General features: G+C 42.1%; 1 protein-coding gene across 4 annotated transcripts in view; it reads right to left on the bottom strand.

Moving 5' to 3' along the window:
- Positions 1-205: 205 nt before the first annotated feature.
- The window catches only part of LOC125333588 (protocadherin alpha-C2-like), a 91,874-nt gene continuing 69,249 nt past the window's right edge, over positions 206-22,830 (bottom strand). For 3 of the 4 annotated variants that reach the window (XM_048319570.1, XM_048319568.1, XM_048319567.1), the window contains exon 4: positions 1,891-2,585. In XM_048319570.1, coding sequence (XP_048175527.1) covers positions 2,275-2,585 — 311 coding nt within the window. In that variant the 3' untranslated portion in view covers positions 1,891-2,274. Of the gene's footprint in view, positions 2,586-22,830 lie in introns of all 4 variants that reach the window. The other variant, XM_048319569.1, reaches the window with a different exon arrangement.

Genomic DNA, 22,830 nt, shown 5'->3' with positions numbered 1-22,830 from the left:
CACCAAATTAAAAAAAAACACATCTAAATGTACTTGCATAGCACATTTGCATAAAAGAACAGTTCGTCCCCAAAGCTTAAGTTTTTTCCTCTTGTCTAGTCTTTAAAAGTGAATCAAGGATTCTCTTTCTTGAGTAGCACCTTTTTATTGCTAGTAAAACAAGACTGGTAACAAAAGAAAACTCTAAATAGACCACATGAGGCCATTGGTGGTTCATGCTTTGAGATATGAATTCTTTTATTAGAGCTTTTCTGTGATGTTTTAAGACTTGCTGCAGGTTCTCAAAAATGAATAGGAATTGTTCTATTCTGAACTGTCAGCAGTTTGGAAACTTAAAACATCCAGGACATGTCTCAAGAAATCCAGTTGTTCTCTTTGATCCTAGATTAAAGGGCCTGTTAGAAATTTCAGAGCTATGTAGTTTCTTACACAGTTCCAATTAACACGACACTTGAGCTTTATTCTGTGAATGTACAATAACGTAAAAAACTCCTTGGAATTCCCTCATCAGCTATATTCTATTTAAAAATACATGTATTGGTTTTATATCAACATCCTCAACCACATTCAATACTCCATTTATACCCTTAGGTTTAGTAATTCACAGAACTTCAGCTTCACAGATTCTTACCAATAAATCCCAAAATGCATGCATGGCTTGGTTTAAGAAAGATATTTTACTTGTGTTTCATACACAAAAAAACTGATAATCAACAGTGGCTTAAAAAATTAACACTACTCCACTTTTTCACAAGTGTACAAAAAAGAAATAATGAATTTACATTCAACAGTAAAGCTTAAAAGTCCACTCTAATAATAGTTGCATTGACATTCACATACACAAGCACAGAATAAATATTTCAGGATTCTTATAAGAGCATACAGCATACATACAGTACTTGAATTTTACACAAGGAGTGTTAGTAGGATCAGAAATTCATAATCTCATAGAAAAGTAAAACTAAAATCAGAAAAGGTTGTGTGGGAGGTAACACCAAGGTACTGCACAGAGCTAGCAGGTTAATAAATCCATTTGTGTGAGGAGTTTGCTTCTGCTTCTTCATATTAGGACAGTTTGTTTGCAAAGGTGTATTCAAAGTGCAGAATAATGCAAAAAAAAAAAAAAAAGAAGATAATCTTGTATTTATTAATACATGCAAGAGGCAGCCCCCAAGTCACCCGACAGAATAAAGCTGTTATTGGCAAGTGGCCGATATAATACAGATGTTTCAGGCAATTTTTCTAAAGCACTTTAATAGCAGCAATTGTAATTTATAATGGCTCTAGATTGACTTCTGTTTGGGTTAAAGGGCATCATATTTCTTTAACATTTACAGCTATATTTCTTTATAAATAAATATCTCAAATAACAAATAGCATAGCTAATGTTACTTTTTTCTCTCTTTTGCATAAGTGTCGTGGAAAAACTCTGACCTTTTCAGAGACATAATGTGCAAAATAATGTGGAAATAGGGACACAGAGCATCACAGTTACATTCCTGGGATGTCAGCCCAGCCCTTCTTACACTCTGAGGGCTAGCTTTACCAGGGCAATGCAGGGCTTTAAGGGACAATTTTTCCAATGGCTTGCTTGGTAAAGAGATATAATTTATGTTCTCTTAAAGAGCTGTAAATGTGAGGTTTCATTTGAAGCAGTGTGTACAATACGTCATGTATAGGAGTCAGTATTTCCACACAGTGACTTCTCAAGGTTTGACAAGTCTGCTCATCTCCTTTCAGACATTTTCTCCCCAGCCTGAACATCTCTGAACATTTGTGTTCAATAGGTGTTTCCTCTGTTGCATATTTACCAGCTCTTCTTGCATTTTATAATCTGATCTCATATCACCTAGCTGACATCTGCACACAAATATTTCCAATCAGATAGAGGGTGCACAACATTAAAACTTTTAAACCTGTCCTGTAAGTGTCATCAAGACAGGAGCACAGGAACCACAGTGCAGAGTCCAACCTCTCACTGGCTGTACTGTGAAGATTCTCCTTTTCGGCGTAGGAGAAAGGAAACTTGTGTCTGCTTTTTAGATTCTGAAAACAAGCCAGAGTGGAGAAAAAGAGTTAACACCAGACTTAATAAAGCTTTTAAGACAAAACCTGTTAAGCAATTTAGACAGACACTGAATTTCCTGCTGATTTTCTCAAGTCTGTACATACAGGAAATTTGTTAACAGTAGGAAGAAGTTGGGATTTGCTACATGGGAGAAATCTGCCATTATTACAAAAACTGGCTAAGAGGGTTTTTTCAGAATAACTCCCTCACTGGTCACTGTTCTCAGTGGTGCTGTTGCCCTTTTCTTTTTTCTCCTGAGTCTTGTTTCCCTTCTTCTTTTTCTTCTTTTTCTTGGTCTCTTCTTTCTTGCCAAAGGTTATGAAGTCACTTTTGTCAATTTGGCTGTTTGGTGGCTCCTGCCGGATGGAGATGATTGCAGGAGATCCCGGGATAATGAATTTGTCTGGCAACTCACCAGGACCACCTTGTTTGGAATTGCCGGGTCCAAATTTAAAGGTCCAGCTGTTGCTGTTCACACCAGCTCCCACTGGGGGGGACACCTCTCCCGCCTCAGGTTCTGAAAAAGTCAAAACAGCAAGAAAAGCTTAAAGCATCTTTAAACACAAGCACTCAGTGAGCAGCAGCTTTCTCTTTGAAAGCTCTGGCTTCAGCCTACAGTGACTCCCAGTTGCTGGGCTGCTCATCTGGGGGTTATCCACTGGTTCTTGTCCAGTCTGCTCAGTGTTAGCACACACTGACTCACTCCACGTCCTGCTGGGCCCAACAGGCTCTGGATCCCATTTTGTTCTTTTGGATTTCAAGTGTTTGGAGTAAGAGATCACTGTGATGCAGCCCACTGCAGTGTTCTATAGCAGCAAACACAAGCATGTGGATTACCAAGGGGTATGCTTGAGGGTGTTGAGTCTTTTGGGACAGGGTTAGAAGAGTGGCCAGGGCAGGGTGTGACAGTCTTGGCATTATGCACATCCAGATGGGTATTTTAGCAAACCATCCTATGCTGGATGTGTCCAGGAATCCTCATGTAGGGAAAGAGTATCTGAATGGAGGGTGTCAAGAGGGCGGGATGGAGCCAGGCTCTGCTTGGTGGCGCCGAGCAATAGGACAAGAGGTAACAGGAACGGATGCCCAGGAAGTTCCACCTGAATATGAGGAAGAACTTCTTTACTGTGCAGTGACTGAGCACTGAACAGATTGCCCAGAGAGGTTGTGGGGTTCCCCTCACTGGAGATATTCCAGAACCACCTGGATGCAATCCTGTGCCATGTGCTCTGGGATGACCCTGCTTGAACAGGGAGGTTGGACCAGATAAGCTGCTGTGGTCCCTCCAACCTGACCCACTGCGTGATTCTGAGTTGGTGCACCCCAGAGAGGAACCTGAGGCCAACCAGCACGTGTGTTTGTATGTAGGTATGGATGCAATGTGGCTGAGCAGCAGACAGGGCCCTAGAGCAAAACCAGGAGTGAACTGAATTGCCTGGGCAGAGATACTGCAGGACTGCTTCCATCAGGGTGCACAATCTGGTCTCAGAAATATTCATGGTCTTCAGAGAATCATAGAATACCCTGATTATCTCTCTAGATCACAGTATTTTATACAGGCAAATATAAAATGAAGTTCTATCCCCAGTTTTAGGCTTGCAGTATGAAGCAAGTTTTAATTTTATTTCCATTATTTTGATTAGATTGAGTTAATCAGATTGAAATGTTTGCGTATGTTGCTCTGACAAGGACAATTTTCTAACATAATAAAATGCAACAAAATTAGGTTTTCCTATGAGAGAAAGCCTTAAGACTTGGTTGTTTTCTTCCCTTTTAAACTTTGAACATTTGTTGTAATTTACATAACTCCCAATTTTGAATAGGAACAGCATATCTATTTTAATGTATCATGTCAAGTATTTAAACTGTGATCAGGGGAAAGCTCAATGTTTATGAACTGATGCTAAAGCCCTCAAATCAAATGAAAACCTTCTTATATACACCCTAAAAGTGCAGTAAGAAAACATGGGGCTCTCACCCTTGTAACACGCCTAGCCACACACAGATCCTCACAATACCACACAAACAATTTCAGTACCACTGATTAAGTCTCAGCATCATGTATCAGAGCTGTCCAGCTGAAGAGGTAAAGATATTTGGGGTAAAGTAGGAGGTGGGAACTGTGTTGGAAAACAATTTCAGAGGGACTCCATGTCCCTTGGAAGAGGAAGCAAGGGCACTGGACAGGGGAGAAGAAATTGAGAAGTCCCAGGTCTCCTGCTGGTTAAAGAGGGCAGGAGGAGAAAACAAAGCAGACAATCTGGAGGGAGATCTCCAATGTTTTGCCAGCAAACATCTGGTACTGACTGCTCTGTACTCCTGCAGCTGTAATGGAGAATGCCATATGAACTTCAGCAGCTCCTGTATTTCCTATTCTTTAATGATTCTTCATCTTCTGTTACGTTTGCAGGATTTTCTATTTTACTAAATAAATGGTGTGTGGTGCATGCAGACATAAGGCTTTCCTTTTAAGTTCAAAAGCTGAAAAAACATGTTTTGCTGCTTGACAACCTTTCTCCTGCCTGGCAGCAAAACAAACAAGGCTGGGAAGCATGATTCCTTCTCTAAGCTTCTCTGTATTGATGCAACACGTCCATGTTACAGAGCCAAAGAAATGTGTATACACAACACATCTCTGAGACTCTCTTTGAAAGAGGTTTGGCACATGGAACCTTTGGCATCTTCGAACCTCCATGGCAAGTGGACATGATGTGACTCCTTTTACAATGCGATGTTTAATCAAGAACCAGAAGAGACTCTGCACTTCTTTTGCCCCTAAGATTGTATTTAATGATGAAGAAGCTTTGACTTTATGTTCTTTCCAGGAACTGCTGACGTTGTTTTAGTGACCTTAGCCTCTCTAGTCTCAAATAGTTTTTTTAAAGTTATTATTAATGTAAAAGGTCCTTTATTTTATCAGTTGTAGCTTTTCTGTAAATTTCCTATGGTTTTAACTATCAACTTCAGATTCTTTACATGCTTCCTGTAAGTAACAACAATGCCCTAGAAAACCCTTTCATAATAAATGCATTAATATGAACCAGCTTTCATTTCTGCTTAATAAATTGTTTTGTTTGGGTACCTTTTATATTACTTTTGTTTCTCTGAGATGATAAATTACACAGGTGGAAACTGTGTGTCTTGGCCTTTTTCCAAATTATTAATCAATTGTCGTTCTACTGCAATACAAAAATGTGAGCTTTCATATTGCACATAATAAATTAAGCCCTATTTGACAAATAAATCCTCTCTTTTTCCCAACAAGCCTGCACGATATGCATTCCAAACACTGGCTCAGACCCAACGCTCTTTTTCTGTTCCTGGCAGGAGAAGGACAGCTGAAGGTGACCTCAAATCATGATTGACCCACCCTTGCTCTGGCTGGGGAGAACCCTGTAGCAGCAAATAGTAGAAAAACCACTTTGAAGAGTACAGGGTGACAACACTCTGTGGGCTGCAGGGCCAGCACAGCTGAAACAGCAGTGTATGGCTGTGCCATTTGATGTGAGCATAGAAACATAAAATGATAGAACAGCCTGCGGTGGAAGGGACCCCAAAGCTCATCCAGTTCCAGCCCCCTGCCATGGGCAGGGACACCTTCCAGTAGACCAGGTGGCTCCAAGTCCCATCCAACCTGGCTTTAAACACTTCCAGGGATGGGGCAGCCACAGCTTCTCTGGGCAACCTGTGCCAAGGCCTCACCACACTTAACTTATATTCTTCCTAATATCTAATCTAAACCTACTCTCTGTCGGTTTGAAACCATTCCCCTTGTCCTGTCACCCCACGCCCTTGTAAATAGTCTAAATCTTTCTTGTGCACTCCCTTCAGGTACTGGAAGAGGCAATTAGGTCACCCAGAAGCTTCTCTTTTCCAGGCTGGGCAATCCCAATTCTCTCAGCCTTTCCTGGAGAGGTGTTCCAGCCCTCTGATCAACTTATTAGGCTGGACATGGGACAATGACAATGACTTAATGTTATCCATTTTACCATACAAATACAGCAATGTGCAAGAACCCAGAGTATCCCTGAGGTACGGAGTCTCCCGCATGAAATCTCTCGCCAGACTAATGGGGTGCACAAACACATCTGCACTACTGAAACTAATTCAGAGCAGGAACCCAACCCTTTAATCCAGTTCTGCCTAGGCAAATCAACTCACCAGATGAAGTCTGTAACATCTGTCACAAAAACATCTGACTTTATGCATCCAAACACAACAAACCCATCACACCTCCCCTAGAATCAGGATTCTGTCAGACTACGGGGGTTTGCTTGCACTTATGTGGGGTTTTGTCCCAGACCCTGAATATGTTTGTTGTCCATACATCTAAGCATTTTAATACTCCTTAATACTCGCTCAGCCAAAGGAAACTAATTATCCTTACTGCTGTGTGTAGAGCTTGCATACAAAAACACAGAGACATACAGAATCTAATGAGTTGATAGCCATCATTTCCTATGAGTGGGGCTTCACCAGTCCTCAGGAAATTTCTCTTCTGCGTGGTTTACCTGATAACATGTGTGTTTATCTGTATTGGCAGGCTGGAAGGTCACAGTTCAGCTGTACTAACAATGTTGTATGTTTAGGCATTTCAGATCAAGGATAAATGTAATTTATTACCTAGTTTCCAATGCTTCCTTAAACATCACTTCTGTTTCTTATCAGCAGGAATTCAACAACAAAAGCTTTCTATATATGTGTTATTTTACATTTAATGGGATTAGTTGTACTTCTCTTGCATATTTTCTGCATCTTTAATCGAATGCTTCAAATTTTTTTATTCAACTGAGAGGAAAATCTAAATAAAACAAACCCTCTGGTTATATTTAGAACACTTACTGTAAACCATTATATTTCTTTTCTTCCTACAGCTACAGAGAGGGGTTTGCCAGAGTTCATACATAAAAGCTCAGAGTCTGGTGGTTTCCTGGGGCAACTTAGAGGATTACTTTGGACCTTTTCTTTTATTCTCAAGAAATACATCAGACTTCATGTTCAATGACCAAATAATTAAATTTTTAAATGCTTGCATGCAGCAGAACCCAAAATCTAGGCTGCACCTGCAGGTGCTGATGCTTCTTTGCCTGTGTGTCTGCAAGCTAAAACAGGAGATGAACTTTTCACCCCATCCCTTTCCTACTCTCACCGAAATACAAACGTCTCAGTAGACTTTAAATGGAACCCAGAGCAGCAGAGACTCTGCAGTGGAGTAGGTCACATATTTAGCTGGTGTGAAAGGACTTCTAGGCTGTCTTTCCAAATACTTCTTTTTCCATCCCATGACTACTGGCTGAAATGCACAGGCAGACTTACACAGAAAACACCTCCATATCCTCAAAGCACCTATCTTGAAAGCTGGAAGGAATAGGGTGTGGTGCATAGCTAATTTTTTGTTTCTCTTCCAGAGGCATTTACTGGTCATGTATTGTAGCCCTCTGCCTCTCATAGGACTTGAAAAACGTAAAAATCCTGGTCAATAGGAACTTGTTCAACAAGCCCTAATTGCTCTGAAACACCTGATTTCCTACACAATGTCAGATATAGAGGGTCATGTCTGCCTGGAGAAGCTGTGGCTGCCCCATCCCTGGAAGTGTCCAAGGCCAGGTTGGATGTGGCTTGCAGCAACCTGGGACAGTGGAAGGTGTCCCTGCCCATGGCAGGGGGTGGCACTGGATGAGCTTTAAGGTCCCTTCCACCCCAAACCATTCCATGATTCTATGTGGATGTCACAGCCTCTGAGATTCCAGAAAGGGAGCAGGCTGCAGCTGAGTTGTGTCACCTCACTGATCCTCACTTGCGTGCTCCAGGCAGTCCTGCTCTCAGCACACAGGTTTTCCAGAGGTACCCATGCTCTGTGCAGGAAGCCCAGACACCTACAAGGAACCAGGTCCCTAGAATTTAACCTGTAGTAACTGCAGGTACCTACATTTGTTTTTCTTAGAGAGTTAGGCACCCCTTTTCTAAATTCAGCCACCAGAAATGTAGGCATCCAATCTACCATGTCTAATTAAATTCATGCTACGGTCTGTAAAAACACAGGCACCCTCAGAAGGCAGTTCAAGCCACCTGGTTTAAATGCTTGGTTTTAGAGGCATTGGAGACCATATCACTCTCTTTGGAGACCTTCTGGCTTTCTACAACTCCTGACTGGAGCCTGTAGTCAGGTGGGGATTGGCCTCTTCTCCCTGGCAACCAGGGACAGGACAAGAGGACATGGCCTCAAGCTGCACCAGGAGAGATTCAGGTTGGACATCAGGAAGAATTTCTTCACAGAAAGGGTTGTAAAGAGTTGGGAGGGGCTGCTCAGAGAGGTGGTGGAGTCACCATTCCTGGAGGTGTTCAAGGAATGACTGGACATGGCACTCAGTGCTCTGGTCTGGTTGACAAGGTGGTGATCAGTCAAAGGTTGGACTCGATGATCTTGGAGGTCTTTTCCAATCTAAATGATTCTGTAAAAAAATTCTGAATTTTCTTTGTTCCTCTCCTCTCTCTGCTGGAGCTGTATTATCTTTGGTTCTTTATAGATAAAGCCGAACCAGACAATTTACACTAGACAGCTAAGTTTTGGGTAGCTAGTGGAAAAGGAGCTGAATTCTACCCTCAGGAGCCAGGTAAGCAGCACCATGGCTCGGCAGGTGTTGTACTAATGACCATGCCGGAGTATTTCAGAAAAAAGAAGAAGTTTGAAACTAATCTCTTTAAGGGTGACAGCCACAAAAAATCCTGTGCAACTGTTTGCAACTTCCTCAGCCTTAATCCTTTCATGGGATTTTCACTTGGGTAGGCATTGGCATCTTCTGTCCAGAAATGCCTGAGAGACAACAGCCATATTCTTAAGGTTGCACCATTTCCACCCCTTAAAAGGCCACATTTTAGTTCTGACAGCAGTGACACCAGTACAGCTCAGAACCTCTGGTGCAGAACTGCAAAGTACAGGTCTGTCTGTTGGGGAAGATGAAACAGGAAAGCCTTGGAAATATGATTGCCTGACAAAAGATTTTGGGAATATGAAAACTACAGGCAACATCGAAATGAAAGCCACTTTTGAAATACCAGGTCTTAGTTACTGAACAACTAGAAAACAATGGTATGGCCGACTGAAGTAATCCCCTCTTGATGGAACAATACCCTCTGCTTGCAAACAGGTCCAAGGGTCAGAGCAGACCCTACTAGCTCAGCAGAAGGGGTCCAAAGAGTAGTTTTTAGAAGTTAAGATGTAACACTCTATGGTAATATAAGAACTCTTATAGGCTGTATGTAAATGCTATAGGATTTGTATCTTGTATTAGATTGGTTAGTGACAATTAGAATATTCAGTACAGAAGATGATTTATTGTATTGTAACCAGGACTTCAGACATTCTCATTCTCATTCTCATTCTCAATTCTCATTCTCACTTCTATTCATTCTCTCTCTTCCACTTCTACTCTTGCTCCTACTCTCTCTCTCTCTCTCTCTCACCCGTTCACTCTCTTGCTCTCTTGGGCCTGCTCAGAGCTGAGTCTACCAGCTCTGAGCAGTGCCCCAATACCCACGCCCTTTACAATAAACCGGCTGTGTCCCAAGACCTGCCTATAGAGATCTCTCGTCTCCATCCGTCACCGTCTACGTCCGGCCGTCCCGACTGGACCCTCCAGAACCCCCATAACCTACACTGTCACTGAGATTTAAGGTGCTGTCTTTTCACATGTAGAACTTGCAAATTCACTCAATTGAAGGGCTGGCTTTCATCAGCTTGTAAAACCATCCAAGCTGAAAGGTAATGCTGAGCGATGGGTACAAACAGTCTGAAATTGAGATGTCTTATAAATTTGGGGCAAAATGTTGGTTCACAGAACATATCATCACTCAGCCCAGGAATCAATACCCCATCAGGTCTGGGCTATCCCATCAGTCCTGCAGTTTCTATCTCAGTGACATTTTTCTCGCTTTTGGGGAGGCCACGTGTTTTTTTTCCTGACCCTGTGTAGCCCCACAGCTCCAATCTGGTGTTTACTAAGAACAGGTGGTGCTCACTTCCCATAATGCGAGCTGCCCATATATTCTGAGTGTCATGCACATCGTCTCCACCTCCTATGCCTCTGATGCTTTCTTAAAGAACCTTTGTCAGAAGAGGGCTAACTCATGTTAGAACAGATGTGCCCCTGCTCAAGGGGGAGAAGAGGAAAGCGTTTCTGTGCAGTCTCTGTCTCCCTGCAGAGACGTGTTTGACTGTGTGACATGCTCAGCCAAGACAGCAGCTTGTTTTCACTCTGTTCCACCCCTCCACACTCACCACTTTGTTCTCGTCTCTAAAAATTTGGTAGCTCATGGAATCAGAAAATAAATTAGATAAAAGCTTTCAATCAAAACTTCCATTAATATTAAATTTAAAGGAAACATTTTTCAATGTTCTTTTTCCAGACAGCAGAACATGCAGGCTAAAGCCACTGTAAGACTCAGAATACCCCATCATTAATCACAGCCCCTTCTGTCTGCAGGTCAAAGTAGCAAAACACATTAATTAAATGAATTTATTTAAAACTGAGATCAGGCAATAAGCAGGAAGCAAACTGCAGGGAAAGCTAGTCATTAACCTGATTTCTCTCTTCCCTGCCTCCTCCGTTGATGCTGTACTGACTGCAGCTTCTGCCTCTGGCAGGCTTAATGAATATTCACCATGATAAAGAGTCTGAAACAGCACATCCAGTGCAAACAGCATGCACTGAAAAACCCTCTCTGTGTCATTCGGAGGATCTCTGTGGACATTCTGGCTTCACTGATCATCCCTAAGCCTTTTTGGGATTAAAAAGCCCATTTAATCTTTCTTTTTTTTTTTTTTTTTCTGAAAAACAAAACAAAAACTCAAACCCAGAAAAAAAGAAAGTGAATAAAATCCATCATCAGCATGATAAAATGACAGATATAGAACTGAAAGACAGAAAAATTATTCAGTCAGGATAAAACAGAACCATTTTAACTATCACTTTGCCAAACAATCCCAACCATCTCTAACGACTTTGTCGAATTGGAGTATCAAACAAAACCCCAAATAATTCTCACTCTCTGTCCTCCCATCTGTTTGACTTGTTCCACATTAATGAATCAGGAGGAATGAACAAAATGGAAACTTCTCCCCACCAAGGAGCCTGTAGCTTTAATCCAGTGCTTGGGTTTAAAGTCAGTATCATTAAACAGGGCAATTACAGCACACATGTTGTGGGAGATTTGTAACCCCCCACTGCTCCAACATCCAGGCACAAAGCAGGGGGTGGGCACGGAGGTCACTTCCAGCTCACTCTCAGGTTACTGTCCACGATGACACTGACAATTAATTTAAATAGAGATTATTTACCTCATTATGAAAAACCAATCTTACATGGCTGTATTAAAGTAATTGTCTCAGCTATCAAATAGCTCTGCCAGCATATTCTGAGATAGATGAAAGCATAATTTGATTTGCTTGCTACCACAGCCTGCTGTGACCAGAGCACAGCCCAGGGTAAATGGCTTCTCGCAGCTGTTGAAGGAGCAAACAGAGATGGTGTCTGCAGCTCCTCTCACTCTTCTTTGACTAAAAGAGGCTTTTCCTCCCATAAAAATATCAACTTTCTCAGGTAATATCCTTCTACTGCTGTACTTGTGCCCAGTCCTGCTCCCACAGGTAGAATTTTAACCCTTTCCTCCCCAAACTGAGGTTAATCTGCTGCATCCCTGAGACAGCATGTGCCCACATCCAGGATGCTCCTTATCGCCCTTTTAGCTCTAATCGAATGTTGGACTGGGGGGATGCAGCATTGAATGTTTGTGTCGCAGGCAGAGGTGATTAGAGAGACATTACTCTTGCAATACAAGAGAAAATATCTTTGGGGGGGATATTTTCCCTTGTCTGCAGGCTCACAGTGTTTGTTTTAATTTAAGAGTTCATAGCTGAAAACTGAACAGTCCCCCCCTCACCCCGCCCAAAAAAATCCCCCCAAACCCAAAACCAAATCAACCAAACAAAAAACCCCGAATTATTTTCATCTGGTAAATATGTTCTCAATGCAGTGTGAGCAGTTACAGCACCAGCCATTCTGCTGTTGCTTTAATGCAAACAGTAAGATAAAGAGCAGTGAGTAGTGCAGGAAAACTGAAGTTGGAGCTGGGGGGACTGCTCTGCCCCTCAGTACCTGGGAAGGGTGTGGGCAGTGGCTGAGGACAATGTTTCCCTGAAGACCTGTGATGGGTTGGTCTTGCTACCACAAAGGAAAGGCTTTTCTTTCCTTTCATGTCAAACCAGGTGCTATGCAGCCAAAATGCCCTAATTAAACGTCCTTAAATGCCCTAAACTGAATGACTAGAGCAACAAGCAGCTATCCAGACCTCTGCTGAAGGCTGATTTCAGGAGTGCTTGGTAACACATCCCAAAAAGGTGGACTTTGAGTCTGATCTTAAAAAATTTTTGAGCTTTGTGGGTCACATCTTTTGTATGTGACCAAGAGCAGGGATGGCACTCTAACCATTTTCAGGAGGCTGCTGCTGTGGGTGGGGTTTGCCTCCGTTATGTAAGGAAATACTGTAAAGAGAGCAAAAGTCACTGCAGAAGACAAAGCTCTGAATGTCGGGAGGACAGAACATGTCTGTGCACTGCTTAATCTATATTATGGAAAGCCAATTCTGGTTACTGTCTTCTGTCTAATTTAAATAAAAAATACTTTTATTCTAACATACGAGCCCTTTTATGTGAGAGACAACAGGCTCACCGAGCATCATAAATCCTGCTGTGAAGGTGAAAAGGAAGAAGCATTTCCTGGCTGCTGCTGGAGCTGTACCAGTGCCCTGCAGCCAGCCAGCCCCCTCCTCCCCTTGCTCTCTGCTAGATGAGCTGTTGAACGGACGCCAAGAGCACAGACGTGCATTCTTTCCAGGCATCTCCTGCCACTGGGGGCCACTCTGCTTCTATGGGGTGATACAGGATCTGCTTGGACTCCTGTCTACAGGCACTGCAGCCACCTTCTGCCTCAGCCCCCATCTCGAAGGCTGGCTGCGATTGATTCCCCAAAGAAGGAAAATTTCAGGTTACTTAACAGGGAGGCAGGATTAAATGTTCTAGTACTGAATTTCTATTTACAAGGGCCTGGAGTGGCAGGACAAGGGGAATGGCTTCAAACTGAGAGAGAATAGGTTTAGATTAGATATTAGAAAAAAATCCTTTACTATGAAGGTGGTGAGGCCCTGGCACAGGTTGCCCAGAGAAGCTGTGGCTGCCCCATCCCTGGAAGTGTTTAAAGCCAGGTTGGATAGGACTTGGAGCCACCTGGTCTAGTAGAAGGTGTCCCTGCCCATGGCAGGGGGGTGGAAAGAAGATCTTTAAGGTCCTTTCCAACCCAGGCCATTCCATGATTCTGTGACTCTATGTTTTCCTGGACAGGCTTAGATTGGTTTCATTTGTGTCCATCTTGGAGAGTGAACACTACTAAGAGAATTGACTTCAATTCAGTCCCTCCCTCCTGCTTACCCTCAACAAAACTTTATCAAGTACCAGTCTCTACAGCTCTGAAAACTTTCCACAGGTACCCTTACCTGAGCACAGTCCACATTACTGCTGGTGCACAAACAGCAGAGAGTCCAGCACAGCCCCCAAATCCGAGTGCTGGTAGGCAAGAGAGAATCCCCACTATTTAACTGAGCACAATTAATAGAAAGACAGTAACTATGGAAACTTGAAGCATCAATTTTAGCCTTTCAAGGCAGAATCTAATTTTAACCAACTAATTGGGTGCTTGAAGTGGTAGTGAAAGAAAAAGGGACACGTTTTTGTCAGTGCTCTTAGAGGCATCTATTTTAAACATGAATGAATGTGTGAGTTTCACCATTTAGAGAGGATGGGACAGTAATGGAACAGGGACACATGAGAAATGGTCTTAGAGATAATTTTTTCTTTCTTTCTCCATCATCTATGTTTAGCTTACAGACTTCAACCATTCCTCTTGTATATGGCTCTCACCCCAATAGCCCAAACCATTGCAATCTCCAGGCCAGATGATTACAGGGTAAAGCTTTCTGCTTGGATATTCCTTAAAAAACCACAAACACACAAAGCTTCAGAGAGTGGGAAATGCAGTTCCTTGTCTCTAAGAGGCTGAAGGTGGCTCTGAACATCAGAGCTGACACCTGTTCCCTGGCTCCCTCTGGCTCTGATCTCAAAGAAAGCGATAATTTTACCAGTATTTTATAGATGAAACCTGAAACTGGCCTTTTCCCTATATATGAAGAGGAAGAAAGGGTACTACTAATGTTTAATTTAGTTTGGTTTTGTTATCCCCAACTGATTTCACAATATTAAAAGTAAACTGTACCATACAGGTACATAAAATTAATTTAGACCTACAAAATCCTTTAGCTGACCTACTTTGACTAGTTTACCACTGAACCTCTGCAAACTTCTCCTCTGAAAGCCAATTAACTAAGTACTAACCAATGTCTATTTTGATTCTCTCCAACGTGGCTGTTAGCCAGCAACCTGCCCCAGAGATGTCTGTCACTGTAATACCTTCCACAAAATGGGGCTGTAAAACTGAAGACATCAAAGGCTGCAAAATAGACTCTGGCAGTCACAGCATTCTTTCCCTTCCACAATATATATGTCACATTAGCAGCTTCCTATCATCTCCTGTTAGGATCACATCCCATTATTATTCTTTTTTACTGACAGGGGATGAATGGAGCTAAGAATATTCCACATCAGTTAAAAAGGAATCTTAATTAAATGTGATGAGTAAGTGCTAATACAATATGATAAGCCCCCTGGATAAGCATGCTACATAATTTCTCTCTTTTTCAGAAACCTTTAAACATTCTTCGAGAAGAAAATGGAGGTGACCTTGCAAAGCCTCCCCACATCCCTTCTCCTACTGCAGAAATAGTTTTGCTCTTTCAAGTGCTCGCAAGGCCCACATTTGGAGGATTTTTTCTCGGGTTGTAGGTAAATCCAGGTGCTATGATCACTGAGAATCATCTGGGCCTTTAACCCTTTAAAGCAGATTTTTTGGTGCTGATGAAATGAACCTGCCTGACTGCTCTGGAAGTCTGGACCTACTGGATCACAGAGCCAAACCTTCTCTCTGTCCTCTGCTGCAGCTAAAGGTGTCTTCTCAAAATGGAGCCATATGACAAATTAGATTTTCAGCGGACTTTTATAGCTGTAATTCTCCATGCAGATCTATCAAATATCAAAACCCAGCTCTGGATGGTTGTTAAAATTACATTTAAACGTGTTTATGAACCTCCTAACTTGTTCAGTGCTTTATTCGACTTGGTCACACAGATTGAAATCACTGCTAGGTGATATGCTGTAAAGGGCACATAATACTGAAACAAAATAAACTTAACAAAAAGATCACTTGGGGGGGGATAATGCACAATTAGGGAATATTAAGGTATGGTTATCTAAGTAAAGCTAAGATCAAATTTGTTTGATCGAAATGAATGGCAGCACACTGCAAAAGGCACTTTAAGAGTTGCAGCTGCCTTTGTGACTTGTCTCAGACTACACTTTCTTAAATATTCATCAGATGGCAAGTATTAAGTCTGGGAGGCTCTCTGGAGCCTAACACAGAGAAAGTGGGTAGAGCTATTTCACTCGATCACCATAACCACTTCAGAATAGACCACTCATCATCCCAGTGTAAGAGTTAGTAAATTATATGCTTTGTATTTCAATATTTTTGATTTTAGTTTTATGGCCCCAGTCACGCTTTAAGCCAAGAATTGTTCCCTCAATGGAACAATTGGAGAAGTGGCTCAGATTTGTCCTTCCACATAAAATGATGCTTTATATTATACTCAGGAACTGCTCATTTGCTAATGAACTCTCTTTCTAGAAAGGCTCAGATAGTTGTAGTAACATATCCAAAACTTATTTATTTAATATTCCTGCCATTTCACTTCTCCAAAGGAAATATTAAAAATGGAAGACCTGGCTCGAAATGAACAGGAAGATCAAATCTGGGAAATTAATTATTACACATAGATTGTAATGGATGTAAAATGGGTATCTGAGAGCAAAGAAGGGGAAATTAACTTTGTTTCCACATTATTGCTTAATGGAGGCTGACTTAGGAAAAAACCCTACCCTGATTAAATTGGAGAAAATTTCTTTTACTTGTGATTCCTTTAAATGAATAGGCAGGGAAAAAATCAAGGACAGACTGTATCTGGATTGATAGCATAGTTATTTTCCTTTCAGGAAATGTGTCATATGCTCAGGTAACTAGGACAAGCTGTCAAAGAATAGAAACATTTAAAAGATCTCAGTGTTCATAAAGGCTAAAAGGTGATGTTATTGCTTCCTGAATCCTTCACTTCAAACGGAATTTTAATTTACCATCTGGTGAAATCTACATGTAGAATATTTTTAAATTATTTTAACACGGAATTAAACTTCACACTTCCATTTTCCTATTGTAATTGTGTGTATTATACGTGTCCATGTTAATATAAAACTGGGTCATTTGTTTTGAGTTTCTGCAATTTTTGAGGTGGTGACTGACTTCTGAATTTTACACATCAGACTCTACTTTCCCAGCATCTTTTTCAATCCCACCACTACCAGGTCAGATCATGGAGGAAAGGGCTTCTTACATTATCAACTCATCTGGAAGTAGCTGAGTGAGTGCTGTCACAGAGTTGTTAGGATTGGAAGGGACCTCTGGAGATCATCCAGTCCAACCCCCCTGCCAAGGCAGGGGCACCTGGGGCAGGTTACATGGGAAGTGTCCGGGTGGGTTTGGAATGCCTCCAGAGAGGGGGACTCCACAACCTCCAGGAGCAGCTGTTCCAGTGCTCTGCCACCTTAACGTAATGAAGTTCTTCCTTGTGTTGAGATGGAAGTTTTCATGGTTTAGCTTATGGCCATTACTCCTTGTCCTGTCGCTGGGCACCACTGAAAAGAGTCTGGAACCATCCTCTGACACCCCTTGGAGGTAGTTATATGCATTAATGAGATCCCCTCTCAGTCTTCCTTTCTCCAGACTAAACAGGCCCAGCTTCTACAGTCTCTCCTTATAAGAGCAATGCTCCAGACCCCTCATCATCTTTGTGGCCCCCACTGGATCCTCTCCAGTGGCTCCTTGTCTTTCTGTGACTGTGGAGTCATGTCTCAGCTTTGGTGTATGAGTTGGCAACTTTTCACTGCAAAGGTGTGAGACCAGAATGTGTCAGAAGGAGCACAAAGTCAAAAATGCTTCATCCTCAGACTGTGCAACCTGACAGTTCCATAAAAGGGGATTTTTTCAGCTATTTTAATATTTTTCCCTCACCATAAAGGGAAGGGGGGAGGGGTGGGGGGGAGAACCAACTTCTGCAGCAAAATGCCAGTTGCCTGGACAGCAGCAAGAGCTGCCATTCATTAATCTTGATAACACCTTGCCCAACTAAGCACTAGGTGTAAATGGCTGCATTCCTTAAATTGCTTCATATGCTCTCTATGATCCACAACTGCAGCACCAAACATCACTTAAATGCGTTCCCTTTACACCAGACTTGAAGAAGAAATAGCTTGGGGTCGCCAGTGGAAACACAGACCATGACAACAAGGAGAAAAAAGCTCTATTTATATCGCTTCCTGCTGACACATGGAATAGCACACACTTCATTCAAGCATGCACGCAGCTGCTCAGTGGCTGGAATTTCTGCAGCAGCTTCAAGGCTCGAGGAAGCACAGTCAAAGCAGATATACTCTGCACCGAGGAGGAAAGACAGCAAAAGGATGCTTTGAAATGCTCTGGTTGATCTAGTTCATTCTACTCACCAGGGAGGCACACAATTTGATATTCAAAAACATGTGTGCATATTTCCTGAAACTAGCACGAATATTTAATAGCTCTTCTTGCAAAAAAACAGGATAATCATGCCTGCAGATCTTCCACAAGCAGCTATGGACCATTTTTGCCTCAGCAATCATCCAATTTGCATCTCTAGTGAAACAACTCAGTGAAGAGGCAAACAGATTTTTATCTCTGTGCTTGAGCAGATCTGCCAGTTGCTTAAAGCTTAAAGTGTCAATCTTCAGGCAGGGACAATACCTGGAGACAGGACAAATATTTAGGCTCAATATCAAATACCAGAGAGAGACTCTTCATCAGGAACTGTAGTCACAGGACATGAGGGAATGGATTCAAACCGAAATAGGGGAAATTTAGGTTACAGGAGAAATTCTTTCCTGGGAGGGTGGGCAGGCCCTGGCACAGGGTGCCCAGAGAAGCTGTGGCTGCCCCTGGATCCCTGGAAATGTCCAAGGCCAGGTTGGATGGGGCCTGGAGCAATCTGGGCTAGTGGAAGGTGTCCCTGCCCATGGCAGGGGGGGTGAAACAAGATGATCTTTAAGGTCCCTTCCAACCCAAACCATTCTGTGACTCTATGATTCTACTGAAATGAGCCATGCAGCTTTTAGTACCTGAGGGAATCAATTACACAAAAATTAATTATGATGGCTTTACTCTCTTTTCTTGCAGTGGTCAGAGCTTTCCCTCGGCACATATTTTTTAGAGATACAAACAAAACTTAAAAAAGAAGTGAGAGGGAAAGCCAACAATATGACAACAAAACAACTGTTTGCAATGACTGAAAATATTGTGTTAATTGCTCAGCTGCTCTCTTCAGGGCCTCAGACTTTCACCAAAATATACCAAGTGGGGTGGCTTCACCATTACTGAAGAAGTTCAGATAAACTCATAAATCCGCAGACACAGTAGGAATCTTCTGTTTCTCCTTCCACCCAAAGTCTCCTGTTTGCACAAATATGTCTGCAACTGCACCCAGACCTGCAGAGCTTTCTTAAGGCAAAACCCACTCTTCCCCCTCTATAAATAACTCAGGAATCAGTTCATACTCCTCCCAAATATCCTTCCCACTCCTGCCCACAGCTTTGATTTCATGCTTGTCTTCAGAAGCCAGAGTGAATCACCCATTTCCTGCCTCCTAATCCTCACTCTATCACAAGCCTCTCTGCAGGTTTTCTGCTGCTCTTCCAGGTAATTCTGCTTTGGGTTCAATAAGAAAAGCTGCATTAAGATAGAAAAATGCTGAGCAGGTGGCACTACCATAGACTAACAGAAGAGAAAGGAATCAAGCTTGTTCCCTCGTGGCTGCTGTATTTTAAACACAATTAAATAATGAAAAAGCATAAATTGCAGCCTGGATTTTCTCACTTAGTTTTTTCTACCCATGTGGGGTAGCGAACTCCACGTGGGATTTTTGTGTCTCCAGTCTTTGCAATGTGGAATCATGTCATACCCATTCAACCTTGACAGGTCACTTCATTAAAGTATCAGTAGTTTTGTGAGAATCTCAGGTTTCATGTAGGAATAAAGAAACCCCAAACCTTAAAAAAAAGAATTTTGGCTGTTAATGCACTGGAAAACAAACAAAAGGAAGTCACTTGAGACTTAAGTTTTGAGTGTTTGGAAGTGGCGGCATAGGACTGACCCAATACAATTTCATGGTCTGTTTATCCATCCTGTTCTCTACACCATCATGCATTTCATAACAGGTGCTTTCCCTTACCCAGGCATCTGTGACAAACAGAACATGCTGCAGAGAAAGCAACTGCCTTCATAAATCTAATTCCAGTCAATGAAGAGTTCACTTCTGAGAATCACAGAACTGCGTAATCAATAATCATGGTCTGCAAGATAGAAAAATATCTTCTGATGGCTTCCTTCAAAGCTATGCACTGGATTCTGGATTCTTTTTCAGTATTCCAGGATTGTGCAGCTTCCCTAAAGGCTGTGTGGACCAACACTGGTATCCTGCATAACTGTATCTGGCACTTGACCTGAATATGTTTCTCCCGATTAGGCAGTGACATTCTCATCTGGAAACTCTGTTTGTATGTTCAAATTGTTGTCTCAGCATAAAGGTGTACTGGAGTTATTCTGAAAACCCAAATGTGTGACACTGTCTGTATTTCAAGAACTTTAGTTATTAGCATGATTTGGAAGCTTTCACTCCCAGATCCCAGAATCTGCTGCACCTTATTCCTCCCAGCACACGTGTTATGAAGTGATGAGTCTCTGTCAAGTGGTGATGCCAAACTCAGCAGAGAAACAAAGACTTATTAACACCTAAATAAGAATTAGCCAGTGGTTGCTAGCCTGGATTCTTCCAGGTCACAGATAAAGCAGGTCTGCAAAGGAGGTAGAATTTCTGCCCAGCACCTCTTCTCTGCAGCAAACAGGAGACCTCACTGGCAGGTGCAACAATTTGCTCCCGTTCACAAATACTAAATTGACCTCAGCATCCAAATATTGCACTTGCCTTAATTCATGGTGTATATTTGTCATATTTGCCATGAGAATTGCACGGTCTCAGATCACATCTTCTGTATGGAAAAAACCCTGCAACAGCTGCCACTTTGCAGATCAAATAAAGGGCACTCAAACCAAAATCATTTCTTGTCTCCTCAGTTCCCCTGGGAAAGTAGGACTTTGTATCCAGACCAGAAAGCCTAAAACTCAGCATATGGCAGAGCAGAAAGCAAGCTCTGCTGCACAAGAACGTTTATTTGCCAGTTCAAGAGTAATACACTGAGTATCTGAGCTGACCTTAACTATTAATCTAACACAGGATGTGAATAGTTGTGCTTCCAAAAGTCACAAAATGTCCACAAAAATGAATATGGCAGAATTAACACAGCTCCACTTTTCACCACTAATTACTCTGAAGTGCAAAATGCCCAGTTCTCTCATTTTGTGCATGCTACATGATGGCTGCTAGAGTTTTGAAGGCTCAAAGGCTGCTCCAGCATTACATAATCACAGAATTGAACAAAATCAAGTTTATAATCCCTATGGCTTTAGAAAAAGCTGGGCAAGGGAGGGAAGGAAGAAAAAAATAATCACAACTCTAATGATGTAGAAAAAATAAACAAGAAGTTTAATTTTTTTAAAATTTGATGACCTTTAACTACTGGGCTCTGCACGTGTGGTTGGTAATAATTACTTTTCAAGGATCTGCTCAAGTATAATGCTCTGCACAGCTCAAATGAAAGGTTATTGCCATGAACTCAAAATGGTAGAGCAAATATTTAATTACTGTTTTCTCCAATTCCCAGGCTGTATCTTAACAGCAGAGTCCAATACAATCTCGTCCACTTTTGGCAGAATCCATCAGCATCTTTCCTAAATCCCAAGCAGTAGCATCAAAGACTGATTAAAGGTTTGGAAGAAAAATAAATTCTGTGGCTTTCTGGGCACTGTGTATCACTTGGGAAAGATATCAACTAGGTTGGGTGATTGAGCTAAAAATAAGATTTTAAAAGACACAGATAATTGGGGTCTCCAATTAAGAGTCTCCTCAGAATTTTAGTTTTTTAACACGAGCAGGTGCTGGTGGGAGGATGACTGGTCAGCCCACGTAAGGAGAGAACAATCACTTGAGCAGCCTCACTTTCCATGGAAAGTACTAGATAAACATTCATGGAAGATTTTCCCTCATTTCCAGGCCTCTGGTTGCCTACATACCCCCTTTCTAGGGTATGATATGAGGATTTTTCTCTAGGCTTGCTACCTTTCCCAGTAAATGGTAATTCAGTGCCACTGGGTGCCATTCAGATGTCTTGGAGTTCCTCTATTGTCTGCATATACCAATAAATTTTTTTTCAAGCCCTAATGCCCTTGAGCACTTACTCCCAGAAATGCCTCCCAAAAGCTGAGGCAAAACCAGACAGCTCGTTCTGTCTGACAGAACAGAGTTCTGGCACCTCAGTCAGGAAATACTGCCTTGGGCTGGACACTCGGTCCTCAGACGGTGGAAATAGCTGACATTGTCATCAATGGGGTGCCAATAATGATTCTCAGCTTACCCACAAGTTTTTAAATAATTATTTAGTTGTGGATTTGCTTTTCTAATTGTAACAAAGATACCAATTTCCTTTCTTCACACTCTGTTCTTTCTACAGTGGTGCCACTGCATCTGATGGCCACTGCATTTTAGTAGTTTCATGAATGGTGGACTCTGTTCTGACTTCAGCTTGGTTTAAGAAACGTATCATTAGAGGGAATGGAAGGGGAGGAAGAACACAAATGAGTTCTCCCTTCTCTCTTGTGAATATGTTCAGGCAACACTGCAGCCACATGCAAGAGTGACTCTGCCTACTATGATGAATTCCAAGTAATTCTCATGGTTAGTGGGTTTCTTGCCAGCAGCCTGCAACTGCCCACCAGCCACTAAACGTTAATACAATGTTCGGTCACGTTCTCCAATCTAGTATTGCTGCTTATCAGCACTGCTGATTATATTGCAGCTGGCAGCACAATCCATCTGAAATGGAATTAGTCATTGATCAGGCTGCCCAGACAGCAGCTGAATGCCTGGCAGCTCTTTGTGGTGAGGATATCTACTGAGGCTGTCTGGGTCTGCAAAATCATGCCATAGGTGTGATCTTCATCATACGTTTCCACATTACCAGGTGGATTCTTCTACCTGGTTTGTTTAAGACTGGATGGCTGCTGTATCCAGACTTGGAGTAAATCTTCTTCCATACTCAGTATCACTGCTGGTCTTTCCCAGCAAAGGACAAAGGTCTTAACTGAGAAGTCATGGGTCTGGGTTTTTTCACTTCCAGCTGCAAAACAGCATCTCCAGGAGGGATGATAAGACTACTTGAATAATAGTGAAAAAGGGACTTAGTGAACATAGTTCAGCTGATCTTTAACTACCTGCTCAAGGAAATGACAAATTGAGTGTAACACATCACTTCTCTCCACCAGAATTTGCTTGAGCTCACAAGTTTGTGT

This window comes from Corvus hawaiiensis, chromosome 15, assembly GCF_020740725.1.
Source record: "Corvus hawaiiensis isolate bCorHaw1 chromosome 15, bCorHaw1.pri.cur, whole genome shotgun sequence".
NCBI lineage: Eukaryota > Metazoa > Chordata > Aves > Passeriformes > Corvidae > Corvus > Corvus hawaiiensis.
Note: the sequence above shows the minus strand (reverse complement) of the source record. Positions and strands in the feature narration are given on the sequence as shown.